This window comes from Anguilla rostrata, chromosome 4, assembly GCF_018555375.3.
Source record: "Anguilla rostrata isolate EN2019 chromosome 4, ASM1855537v3, whole genome shotgun sequence".
NCBI lineage: Eukaryota > Metazoa > Chordata > Actinopteri > Anguilliformes > Anguillidae > Anguilla > Anguilla rostrata.
In genome coordinates, this window is record NC_057936.1 from 17690948 (window position 1) to 17704751 (window position 13804).

Sequence of the window (13804 nt, forward strand, 5' to 3'; positions counted from 1 at the left end):
AAGAGCTACTAAGGTGTACTATTTAGTCCCTAATGTACACAATATCAATTTTAGCCAGACACGGGGTCCCCAGTATCTTCTGTCACCATCATAGTTTCAATCCCTTTGCAATTTTCAAAGTTAAATTTTTTAGAAATATATCACAAAAGATGAAGCGAAAGAAACGCCAACTGTTGATATCTAAGCATACTCAGAGTGATACACTAATGAAGTGCTCCAGCCTTGTTCATGACAACTCTAAAACCAGATTTCAGATCTATCGCCCCAGTTTCTGCTGAGATCATCTGATCTTTATGAAAAATGCATTTCTGGAACATTGTGAAAGACCCTCTGAATTCATTGATTTTACTTTTTGTTCGAACTGCGTACTGATCAGTGGCTCCTCCCTATGACGTTGTGTGCGCATTTCCTCATTCTTCTGACTAAGGAAATCACTTCAACCGGACAGATGCATAGGCTACGTGATTTCCATAAAACAGAATAGCACGCATGAGATCCGTACTACCACGCTCCAATTCCGAATTTTCATTGAATGTTTTATCTATTTGGTTAGGGCTCGATCTGCAAGAATGAAACCGCCAGTTAAAAATTTTGGTGTGAATTCTTTTTAGACGGAGAACTGGTAAACCAAAACTTCGATAATACTCTTCAAATTAGTTTTTCCTGAGTTTTACAACAACTGAAGCAGGAATTGCATTATTACCTAGTAAATGACCGTCAATCAAACTTAAAAATAATACTTTAGGGACTATATTTTATATTGTGAATTTTAAAAACCCTTTTTAAATTTCCGCGCAGAATTTGTACCTCTGTCTACGCATGAGAATATGGCTGACAGTTCAAGCATAGATTATTCGAGTATCCCGTTGATAGCTTTAAATTTCAGTTTGAGGAAAGAGCTTGGACTTCACTTAAATCCGAGGAATACTGTTGCTGCAGACTGGGCTACACTGGCTGAAATGATGGGTTTCAGTTATATTGAAATAAAAAACTACGAAAAATACGATAACCCAACTGCAAAGATTTTAGAAGACTGGCAGTCACGATGTCCCAAAGCCACAGTGGGAAAGTTGGTGTCCATGCTTGAAGAAGCGGAGAGAAAGGATATTCTGACCGAGCTAGCCTCCTTGATTGGTGAGTGGCAGTGGTGCTACAATATGGACCGAAAACTTACAGCAGCTCGACCGACTTACAAGGCTACCAATTAGCCTACCTACCCAGTGGATTACCCACACGACCATGACACTTGGTGACAACAGACGTTTGACAGTTTCTCGCGTATTTATCGTCTATTTTCCTCTTTTAATGTTGGAATTTTAAAACGATGATATAAGGGTGATTTTGCAGTATTTGAGGGAATGTATTTCACACGGGTCTTAAGACGTCTGCAGTGATTAAACCTTTGTAAACACAACATGGGATGTAGTGGTACAGACATGCCTCCAGGCCCTGGTGCACGGCATGCCAAAGAGGTGTCAAGGCATCATTCAACGTTTATGGGATTTTGTGAGACATTTTTGCTGTTAGTGTGTGTTGTATAGGAATCATTGTTCCACAATCACTCAATCTTATGATAAGCTGTTGTTGTTGTTGTTGTTAATATCCAAATTATGTATTGGAGCTTTCATCCATGACTGCTCAACAACAAGTATATTGGGTAGATGTCATTTTTCATATCCCACATTAGCAGATAAAAAAATGAGAGGGTATTGTGTGTTCTGTCTGTGCAGAAAAGGACTGCATTGCATATTTGAAGCGGAAGGAGGAGTCACCAGTTCAGGTACCTGAAGTAGACAGCTGGACACCTGATAAGAATGGCATAACAACGAAAGACGATCCGATGGGTCAGTATTTTTAAAATGAACTCCCCAGATTCCTTTTTTGGGGTGTTTTTGTACGTCTTTTTAGTACGCTCTAAATCTAGCAAGATTTTCAAAAAAATCTACAGTGAGCAACATATGTCTTCATTAACTCACCCTGTTTGTTGATGAGGTAGGCCCGGCACTTAAGATGCACAGGTGCTTAGCTAGCTTAATGGATAAGATACTGTTTATTATGACGGTAAATTGGCACCAACCAAAACAATGCCTATGAAAGTTCTTGAAATCTGATCATTTTAAAGTTCCTAAATTATTTGTACTATATACATGGAGGTGAATTGGTAGATTAATGCTTTGCTAGAATTAAGACTGATGTTTTGTGGTGAGATTTGTAATGAGGAGTGATTTGTATGTTGCATTCAGAAAATCTTGCTGAATTCACTGTTGATGTTGTCCCCTGGTTACAGGCAACATGCCCGAAATGTTTGATGCCTTCATCTGCTACTGCCAGAGTGACATTGAGTTTGTCCATGAGATGATCCGACAGCTGGAGCAGACGGTCTACAGGCTTAAACTGTGTGTGTTCGACAGGGATGTTCTCCCGGGCACTTGTGTTTGGACTGTCACCAGTGAACTCATCGAAATGAGGTCAGCCACGCAGGAGTGCATTATGGGAGATGAGCTCTGAGAGGAAGTGGGAGACTTGTGGGTGTTCCCTCGCCTGCTCCTCACTGCTCAAGTGTTTTATTTTCTTTCTTTTTTTGCAGTGGTGTCTTTATCTGAAGTGCTCAAATTCAAAAAAAGTTTTGTATTCAAAGAAGCTAGTACCAAGATTTTGAACTTGATGTGAGCTGTAACAGTGATGTGATATAGTGGGGGTGACTTGGGAAGATTGTAGACAAGTTGTGGAGCTGCATTGTGTATTAGCTGCAGTGGTTTGGTTACACAGTCAGGGTGCTAAGAAAGCAGAGAAGTGCAATAGTCACAATGTCAGAACAAGTTGTTGGACTAGGAGCTGAGTAGAGTAGGTGGGAATGGAGGGACTGATTCTACCAATGTTGTAAAGAAAAGGAACATTGAAACAAGAAAAGGAACTAGTTATCTAAGATGACGCCTAGGCTATTTTTTATACAAGTGCTGTGAGTGCGTAGCATCCAGATTTAATGAGAGGGCTTCCGGTAGGGAGGAATGTAGATAACCTCAGTTTGAACCAGGTTAAAGTTCAGGCAACAGTTTGCCATTCACCATGAGATGCACTGCTTGAGTTCCAGCTTGAGGAAAGGAGAAGAAATTAGAATATCATCATATGTTGTGAGAAGAGTTGATAGAACAAAGAAATTGCTTGTGAAAAAGAACAGGAGGGGGCTGAGTATAGAACCTTGGGGAACACCTGCTGGAAGATTATGTGGTCTAGACAAGCCACAATTCCAGAATAACCCTAAAGGAACATCCAGAGAGGTAGGATTCAACCCACTTTAGAGCTGTGCCTGAGATCCCAATGTAGTTAGGGTAAAGAGGAGGAGCATGTGGTCAGCTGTGTCACAAGCTGGTGGTCAACTGTATCACAAGCTGAGAGAAATCCAAAAGACAGGCCAGAAGAAAGGGAAGATGCTCTAGGTAATGGAAGTGCTTTATTGATGGAGATGAGGGCTGTCTCTGTGGATTGGTCAGCCCTGAAGCCAGACTGGAAAGAGTTAAGAAGGGTATTCTGTGAAAGGAAGCCTTGGCTCAGTGGTTTTAGAGAGTAAATGAAGCAGAGACCAAATGACAATTTGTGACAGTAGAAATGTTTTCCGCGTCAAAGATGTGACGCCTGCCTCCTTGAAGACAAACAACCAGTAGAAAGTGAGGACTGGAGAAGATGGACAGACTGATAGTGGGTGTGAATACAGCCCAAGGCACAGGTGGTTGGTTGTTGTCTGACCATTAGTTGAGAGGTGTTGACATCTGTATGGTGAGAGCACTTTTAGGTAGGACTGGCACGGAGGATAGTTTGGCAGAGCAGGACAAAACGATACAAGGGGAAGAGGATCTTTTTTATTGTCTATTTAGCGCTCATGCCATTCATAATGAGAAGTAGGGTACACCTTTAATGTCTGACTAAATGTGGTGTGTTTTTCCGTCAAGGTGTAAGAGAATGGTTGCAGTGATTTCGGATGAATACCTTGACAGTGAAGCATGCGACTTTCAAACCAAGTTTGCTCTCAGCCTCTGTCCAGGTAATGTCCCTTCACTTTCATTCCTTTTTACCAAAATGCCCACTTAAGAAGTACGTCTCCTGGTTGAGTGTGAAGAGAAGTACGGTAATGGGGCTGTCAGATGACAGGCCCACTTCACGTCCTAATGTTCTTGGTGCATTGATGCAGTCCAGATTGAACCCACATGCCAGTGCAGACTGGCTGAGATTGCTGCTTGTGCCAGCTGCGATAACAGCGCACCCTAGCTGATGGATTGCAGAATGAAAAGGCAATCGACCACTAACTGTATATAGGACAGTCAATTTCACTGAGGACTTTGCAGTAATGGGATGGGCTTTCCCAATTTGCAGAGAAAAGAAATTAAAAATTGTGCAGACAAACTGAGAAAAGAACCTCTAAAAGAGTTCATTATCACTGATGCTTCAGTTTTTAGTAAACAGCTGTCGATTGAGGTCTATATATCTGAATTTAATGCCCATCTAGCTTGACTGATGTATGGCCAGGTGCAAGCTTTATGTCAGTGATGGTTGAGGCCAGATTTCTCTCTTTACTGAGAGATGTGATTAAAAATGAAATACAAATTTAAACATGTCTGTTTTCATTCCAGAAAAAAAATGCATTTAATTTTGCAGTTACGATTTTTTTTTCTCGGTATTAATAAAAATGGAAATGCTCTGTGTTTTAGTTGTATGTGTTTAGTGGAATCCTCTAGCAGCTACTGTCATGTAGAACTAAGACTCATTTCTTGAAATTTTGGCAGGAGCGCAAAAGAAACGTCTCATCCCAGTGTTGTACAAGCCAATGAAGAAGCCTTTCCCGAGCATCCTGCGCTTCCTGACTGTATGCGACTACACCCGGCCCTGCACCCAGTCTTGGTTCTGGGGCAGACTGGCTAGAGCTCTGTCTCTCCCGTGATGGCCTACTCTCAAATCACCACGTTGTGTGTGCTTTTCGGAAGTAGCGTTGCTTGTATTTGGGTGTGTGGTAGTTGGAGGGAAGTTCAAGGCCCGACAGCCTGTGCGCATTGCTTATTTTCCAGCTCTTCTGCGACATAGACCCACGCTGAAGACTTCATGCAAATTTCCATGTTTGCTCAGTGATTTTTTTTTTTTTTTTGTGAATAAGAGGCCTCATGAACATTGAGTTTTGAAATATAAAATCAAAGACTGAAAAAGCAACAGGATTTTATCAGAGGCACTTAAGAGTCCTTGAATAATGATGATTATCTAGGAACGCTCCATGTCAGGATACTTATAATGCCCTGAACCAGGGGTCCTCAGTCGTATCCAGAAAGGGCCGGTGTGGGTGCAGGCTTTTGTTCCAACAAGCAGTAACACACTTGATTCTACTAATCAACCCTGTGGAATCTTTGCTAAGCACCTTGATTAGTAGAATCAGGTATATAACTGCCCAGTTGGAACAAAAAGCCTGCACCCACACTGGCCCTTTCTGGATAAGATTGAGAACCCCTGCCCTAAACTGATCCTGGATCACATTCTGGATCACATTCTGCTCTAATTGGTCAGAGTTTGGGTTGGGTTGCTGGGACAGTATACATTTTCAAGGATATCGAGGCAATTTATATTGTTTTATTGATGCTCTGCAACACTGCTGTAGTCTACAGGGGTTTGATGTGTACCATGATGTATGCTGGTTTACATCCCTACCTTTTCCTTATGAATTCAGATCATTGAAAAGTAAATTGTAAATTGCATAGTGCAGGTTTGGCTCATAAATGAAAACTGATCTGAATGATTTACAAAGTCTTTAAAATGATAGAGAATAATAATTATTTGTAAAAAAAAAATAGCATGTGTTTTTAATGACAAGAGAATACATCAGCCATCATTAGCTATTAATAATGTTTAAAACCCGTTAAATATTTTTATACTTCTGGAATTGCAATTGAAGTTGAAACAAAAACTGCAGGCAAGGGGATTTTCTAGGATCAGGGTTAGGAACTACTGGTTTGTAGTCTCAGTCCTTGTTTGCATGATGATGTAAATTGGAAATTGGGTTTTGTTCCATGGGAAACTGCAATTGTGGTGTGGAGTGTTTCTTCCTAATATTTCGCTCGAAGCCATACGTAGCTGATCAGACCTATCATTGGCATTACTTAGGCAAATGGTGCTTGCAGCTTTGTGTGCACTTGTTCTTGTTAATACAAATTAATTTTGTCATTAATCATAATTATGCAGTGCTTGTGAACTATGACGCTTTTGACATGAAGCTTTAGTAATCATACCTACAATGAGCTACCGTACATTTTTGATTTCTTTGTCAATTTGTCTTGGTTCCATATAAAAAGATGAAAGCACAATACATTTCCTTTCTTTACGAATGATCATTATGTCCTGTTAAAATGATAAACTAGTATAGCACTCCAAACCTTTTTATTGAATGTAGCGAAGATCCAAAATATTGCCAGAATACTCCAGACAGTATTATTTTAGCTAAAAACTATATAGCAAATTAATAGGCCTAGCTGGACAATGCTGCTCTGCTTTGCCTAGTGATCTTCATTCATTTCCACATCTCTCATTTTTCTTGATCAGAATATTTATCTGGAAAGATGTTCATCATCATGATGTCAGCACAAATGGGTTAGATAAACGTCTAAGGTAAAGAAACTGAAATGCAATTGAGCTTGCTGTTTACAATGTAAAAAATACAAAAGCAACCAACAAAAAGACTAATGTGATATAGTTTCCATTTAATATGTTGGTACATTACGGCTTTTTGGAAGTGGAAGTACTTTTTAATTTGTATTCTTTTTTGTGGTCTGTGTATTGTTATTGTTGGTAAGTGATTGTACAATGGAAAATGCAAACAGCCAGTGTCAGAAAACATGTTTGAAATGGCAATGTGCATTGCTCAATCTATGTCAAGGGGAAATATCAAATGGTACCAATTTTATTTGTTTAATTAACAGTAATCTCCCAGCACTCTTTTTTTTTTAAAATAAAGTGATGCTAAAATACAGTAAGTATTTTGCTCTGTGCACATGACAACCTGAATACTTTTTACCACACCTCACAAGACAATTACATGTTCTCACTAACACTAGAAATTAAATCAATGCCTCTCATGGAATACCATCTACACAAATTTTGGAATATTACTCTCTGAATATAATATACGCTCGATTTTTATGTATAATGTGCAATATCAAAACATAATTTACATAATTTACACTATATCAAGTGGGGGCCTCTGTTTTAGCATGGAACATTGTACTAAATTGCATACAGGGTGTAGATGGTTACATAAAAAGTAATTGTTAGTTTCACTCCTTCAATGTTCAAAAAGATTGTCTGGCATGGTTCATTCCTTGTAAACTCATAAACCACATTTGCCCAAAAACAAAAACATTTAGTCCACAATCTCCCCAATTCACTGTAACCTCTATCTAAATGAATAACCACTTACCTGTTTCTCACAATAGGATAAGAACACATTAGGAAAGTCACATATCTCATATATGTGCAGTTCCTATGAAATGTGAATGAATTCTAATTGTAAGCAAGATTGAAAACTGAAAATTTGCACTTTTCAGTTTTCATTAAGATGCTTTTCCATCTGAGTGTCTGTGAAAGGAAATGTCTTACAGTACATCTACTGATATGTCAAGGAAAAAGGAAAACTACCAGAAAATGTACAACTTAATGTTTTTAAATAACGTGAATGCATTTTCCCATTTTAAATCATCTTTATGCTTGAGGCAGGACAGGTCAGTCTCTAGCTAGCTTGCTAACTGTGTACGAGTGTTCACAACTTGAACGACTGGGTCATAATGATCATGTCATGGTTGATAACATTTTCTGTGAAACACCGCAAGGAACATGCGCATACAGGACACTTCTGCCTCCCTGAGAGTTAAAAGTCCCCAAGGTACACAAAATAGTTAGTGATATAGTATTTAATTACATATCTTTATCATATATGGATTGACACCAGTCTATAAACAAAGGTACATGCTGATTCCACCTGTTGAATGTGATTTCTATATGTTAGCGTCTAAGTAGGTGGCTTGCATGGACATTTGTAATTACAAGATGGTACTTCCATTTTTTTAAATTGTGCCAGACCAATTGTAGCCCCACCCCCCTAAGCAGTGGGAAAATTGCTTAAAGGGCCCGTTAATTCTTGTTACTTGCACTACTGAAATGGCTGTTCAAAAAGTCAGACTTTTAAAATCTCTGTATACAGTAAGACTTGGCTTCCTCCATTTATATATTTTTATGTACAAGAGTCTGACAAGGGTTCGGGTGTCTCATCCCCAAATAAAGAAAACTTGCATGCATTCCCCAGAATAATGTTATAATAATGCTACAGCACACATAGAAAATAGCACAGGATCTCATAGCAACGCAGTAAAATTAATGATGCTCTGTCAGAGCCAAGCTTAAACTTCTCCTTGGCGCTGCCAGTGACTGGGAGTCATGTGACCCAAAATGAAAACTGCTGCAGGCACTGTTACTCGGCCTCACACAGTCTGCTTAAGGAGTCTTGTTCACCTGTGTTTTGCCTCATTATGTTCCCCTCAATTCTTGCTGGCCCCAAAGCAGTCTTATTTATATCTGATTGGAGAAGCGGTTTTCCCTTTTAATGGTGGATGATACTATTTGCTCATTTTGCACCAATGGTAGTTTTCAAAATGTTGTTTCTAATTATATTTTGACAGTCATTCATATTAGTATTTCTTCATTAACACTTTCCCATCTGTGAAACAGTGAAAAATAATACTTCCATTAAAAAGTAACAGATGTCAGCCTCTCCCTTTCCCTTGTTTGTTAGCTTTCAGATCTATTTTGAAAAATGGTTGTGGCAGTGTTCCCATTTGCAGGACTATGGAAAGGAGCCTGCTTACTATGGACATAGGATTTTTACTCCATCAACTATTAGTGTTACCCACAACCAGTTCTGGAGTTATCTTTACCTGTTTTGGAGGTACCTGCAAAGCCAACTGGGTCCATTAAGAGAAGACTTAGAGCTGAGAGAAAGACTGAAACAAGGTATAAAAAGACCTCACAATGGTATATTTTGCTTATGAAAGATTCTTTCCATCCTTCTTATCAGACCTTAATCTGATGAGACTATGGCAAGATGACTTGCAGCAGTCTGACTGAGGCACAGCAGAGATGAAGAAACCAAAGCAGTGTGAAATAGTCTGGTTTAGATATCCAAGTAACTTATAAGGCAGTATGGCACCAAACAACATCCTTTAAGCAATATCCTTTAACACCTCAGTGTTGTAATGATGAGATACTGAAAAGAGGCTTTCTGGTTGTCTTTTTCAGAAGAGGTGTCATTTACAACAACATGTTGACATAACTGGGATATGCATGTGCATATCACACCAGTTGGTATGAAATATTATCTCAAACAAATAGATATAAATCCAGGGTGAATTATCTGTCTTGTAGCTTCCTCTTACATTATTACTGACTACTAATCAGCTCAAATTTGATACAATCATGCTATGGACAATGCCCTTATTAATATTAACAAGGTGGCCAATATCTGAGGACTGCAAGCAGGAAACATCACCCTTTGTTATTTCTGCAGGGTTTTGTTTGTAGCTAAAAAAGGTCATACATATCAATAAGCCAGGAAGCTGCAGTGTGGAATCCAGTTATACTGAGAATAACACACAGATAAACAGTCTTATCCCAGGAGAGCTGGAACCTGGGGTATAAATGGAATGTTTAAATACTAAACATATCCAGACTACGACCATAATTTTGAGCCTGGAAAATATGCAAATCATAACACAACATTCTACATCCCTACTTTATCACAGTTCATATTGGTTTTGTACATGAAAAAAGTTTCAGTAACCATTTCAGTCAGTAACAATTTCACATGGTGCCCATTACTAATTGGGAGCCCTAGTTTTACCACACCACACACACGGTATGGTTATTAATTTCAGAGTAGTTTATTTTAATTGGCCATCTTGGTCAACAACTGTGTTCCTCCAAAGGATTAAAACACAAAAGTTATCTGGATTAAATCCAGCCCCTTCATCAGTAGCCTGTTTTAGACCAGATCTGATCTAGTGCTACAGAGTCTCAGTAATGAGACAACCAGAGCAGCATTTTAACTTGGCTGCGACTGATATATGCAATACCACTGGCGTCCACTGAATGGCAGCAAAGCACAGACAGACCTTGTGCTGCCTTCCGAAACTGCTCAACACACTGAAGCAGCAAGGGAAGCATCTGACACAAATTTTCATTCACTGACATACTATGTTTTCAAAAATAGATAAAGATTTTTGTACAATTTACATAAAAAGCTCTTATAATAACAATAAACAATAAAACAAAAGTGCCTGTTTAAACGGTTATCCCATTACTCACATTTCTCATATCTGACTGTTTTTCTTTTTTGCTATGTTATGACTACAGAAAATTAATAGATTTATATTCAGATAAAATACCATAGAAAGAGGACCAGCCAATGGTCTATTGCACAAGAAATGCTCAAGAAATCAACTGCACAGGAAATGTAACCAATTTGGAAAACTGAGAGCCTTTATGGCTCAGTATGCCTGAGTGGTTTTGCAGTTGGAAATTGGGAAAAGCTCCAACATACTCCCAAGATATCATATCCACTTTCACCAGGTGGCATGACTCACCTGTGGGGCAGGGTTGCATAAACAAGCAGTACATAAACCGCTTGCTTTAAAGAATGACTTAATGATAGCATCTATCATATCTATGTTCATTTCATTTCATGAGGTTGCTTAAATTTGGCTGAAAGTTGGTATTGACATGATCATGCATACTTTGTGGGGATGGAAAAAACATCCTATCCCTCACAAAAATGTTCTATACATTTTGAACAGTTCTTTTTTTTTTCAAATCAAACACATAATCCAGAACTAAATCATGTCCATAGTGTTCCAATGTCCTCCAGAGACAGAGCTGTACATTGCACACATTCACTGAATTATCTGCATAATCTTTCAATGTTAACAAACATAAAACTGAGTAATTATTTTTTATCCCCCTTTTACCTATTCTTCTACAAAAAGAAAATGAATGCTACAGCTGATTAAAACAACAGCAAATCTGCTCAGTGATATCATAATAGAAAAGATACCTTTTTACAGAGATGTTTGCTTTTATTTTGTGAATCTGGGGTGCACTGATGTTTTGACAGTGTGACATGAAGGGAGGAGTGCAGAGCAAAAAAGCTATCCTTCCCATGATTCCTTTCCTCTGAAACCAGAAGGTCTACGGCTATGTTTACCAAAGTCACTGCAGTCTAGGACCAGTACGCATGGCTTCTCGGGTTTCTGAGTCCACCCAAGGCATCACAGCTCACAGATATGCGGCTATCGGCCATGGATTCCACTGTCAACTCACGCCTGCTCTCTCCAAGATACTGACCTCAAGGTGGGGCACAGATTCCTCAGAGAGACAAATTCAGGAGGAGCTGATGCACATTTTCCTCTGTAAAATGCTCTTAGTGTGTTTTTTCTTCAGTACAATTTTCAGCATAGTGAAATCTTTTATTCTTATTATTTTAAAAAATAAATAAAACCAATTTTCTATCATTATTCTTTAACAACAATCCTTCTGTAACATCAAAAACTGGAAATGGAAATAAGGGTTATTATAACCAAAAGCAAATTTCACAAAGCTAGTCCTTGCTTAAAAACAATCCTTCACCAGTGGCCTGCACATTCTCATCACAGCCTAAGAGGGGGTGAAATGAGCTCTTTTGCTTCTAGACATATTATTTTTTGCATTTACAGAATCCCTTATGACTTGGCTATTCCAGCAGAAATTATCATACATATAGCTGCATGGGCTGTAATGAGCTGGGCTCCGCTACTTTTAGACCATGTTATATGGCGGTGGTTCCCAACCTGGGTTCCAGGTCCCCCTCGAGGGGCTCTGAAGATGATTTGAGCAAAAATGTCAAGTATAAGGAGATAAACTTAGGTACCAAGTGTCAAAATTTCACAATTAATACAAGTAATCTTTAAAACCTACCAGTAATGGGACATACTTATGATTACTACCTAGCAGTAGAATTTCCTGTTGTAATTTGTTATTTCACAAACATTCACCTTGAGTTTAATGATGAAATGCAACCTGTTCAATACCAGAAGAAATCTACTTCACCCACCTACATCAGTGGAGTAGCTGACCAATGGCATTCTGAGCCACTGAAGCACTGGGGTATAGATATTTACATATAGACCGATTGGAGTACTCTATGGGATTTCTGTGATAAAAACGTATTAGAATTGTATATTACCCTAAAACCACTGGAACAATCATTGTTTCACAAACTGACACATATTATGATCATAAAAAACTGAGCGATGAGGTTTTCTTCAGTTGTCAAATCAGCAAACGCTTTTGCAATCGGCATGTGCACTTCCGGGTACTTCACTGCCTGGCCCCTCCCACCCTCTCCAGTTCTCAGTGACATTGACCAATAAGGAGGATCAGCGCACACGAAACAGAATATTTCGAATATTCACATAGAACCCATAACCAGCCATCGGTTTTGCGGTTTGTATAGCTTCCGTAACAATGTAACGGATTATTTACCATCATGCTATATAACTACGAATTTCTCGTTATACTTTACATATTTGTTTATATAGGCTATATTAGAAAATACTTTTGAAGTTCAACAAACGCCACGAATCCTGAAATTGTAAAGTCGTCGCGCCTGCCATTTTAAATAATGAATTAATAGGAGCCTAATATGCTAATCTACCTGGTGGTAATCAAATCATTGATATTTAAAATACATGAATGTTTATTTTGTAACTCAGTTTTCTGAATTGATACATTTGCCACACTCAAGATGGCCACTATTCACAAACCTCCTGAGCTTACGACAGGAACGCAGGGGGCGGGGATTGTAGCTAGTGGCAAAGTTTGGGAATGATAGTGTGAGCTGTGGAAGATTGCAAGCAAGGGAAGTACCATTGCTGGCCCGCTTGGAATTATAACCATATTTTATTTTAAGGAAAGAAATACGTTGCAATCTTGGGGTTCAATATCGTCTGCATTACAACGGCTTCAGCGTAAACTACAGCCATGTCGGAGGACCAGAGCTCCCAACCTTGGTCCATCAAGAAAGATGATTATGAGCTACAGGAGGTGATTGGTGAGTGCAGCTACATTGTAGCAATATTGAATCGTTGAATAGCTGGAGAGTCAAGGGTTATGAAAACGCTCCACGAATCAAGACAAGTCAGAATTTTTTTCAAACGTGGGCTGACTGGTCAGTAGTTAGGTAGATAACGTCAGCTAACTAACGTTCGGCACTTTTACGTTAGCTTGCCAGCTTGCACATTGATATACACTCTATATTTAGTTGGCTAGTCAGTTGCCTAAACTGTATGTAAGCTTGTTAGGTACGCACGCAAAACACGCGTTTTCTTTTTATCGTAGTTTTATGCATTTGTGTATTGCTGATCAATAAATCAGTAAAAATGTACGTTAGACACTTGTTAATACTGCAGTCATAGGCTACGTCTTGGAACTCTATCTGCACCAATGAAACAGAGTTGGTTGGTGGCTGGCTCGCAAACTTAGGTTAGCTGAATGATATATCATAGCATGTTCTGCCAGCATCTTTAATCGTAAGCAAACCAATAGTCTAGCAAGCGCATATAATAGATGAATAGCATTATGCATTCATTGGTGTCATCAGGAAGCTAAACCGGTATCAAGCTCTTCTGAAGTTAGAATGGTACGAATACGCGAGATCTAGAGCAAGTGACTGTCGTCACCGAGTTTGTCTCTT

At 39.0% G+C, this 13804-nt stretch overlaps 2 protein-coding genes across 2 annotated transcripts in view; both read left to right on the top strand.

Moving 5' to 3' along the window:
- The first annotated feature begins 401 nt into the window (after positions 1-401).
- Positions 402-7019, top strand: myd88 (MYD88 innate immune signal transduction adaptor). Its single transcript, XM_064331056.1, has 5 exons — positions 402-1134; positions 1731-1844; positions 2288-2468; positions 3948-4039; positions 4779-7019. The coding sequence occupies exons 1-5, from the start codon at positions 828-830 to the stop codon at positions 4931-4933; spliced, it is 849 nt and encodes a 282-aa protein (XP_064187126.1). The 5' UTR covers positions 402-827; the 3' UTR covers positions 4934-7019.
- A 5434-nt stretch (positions 7020-12453) lies between these two features.
- oxsr1b (oxidative stress responsive kinase 1b) overlaps positions 12454-13804 on the top strand; it is a 71835-nt gene continuing 70484 nt past the window's right edge. The window contains exons 1-2 of the mRNA XM_064331058.1: positions 12454-12555; positions 13022-13162. Coding sequence (XP_064187128.1) covers positions 13093-13162 — 70 coding nt within the window. The 5' untranslated portion in view covers positions 12454-12555; positions 13022-13092. The remainder of the gene's footprint in view (positions 12556-13021; positions 13163-13804) is intronic.

What these genes read in the sequence shown, in the direction of transcription:
- myd88 (XM_064331056.1), top strand. Translation starts at nt 828, where the DNA reads ATGGCTGACAGTTCAAGCATAGATTATTCGAGTATCCCGTTGATAGCT. An exon ending in CGAGCTAGCCTCCTTGATTG is followed by an intron (nt 1,135 to 1,730) that starts GTGAGTGGCAGT and finishes CTGTCTGTGCAG; the next exon opens with AAAAGGACTGCATTGCATAT. An exon ending in AGTGAACTCATCGAAATGAG is followed by an intron (nt 2,469 to 3,947) that starts GTCAGCCACGCA and finishes TTTTCCGTCAAG; the next exon opens with GTGTAAGAGAATGGTTGCAG.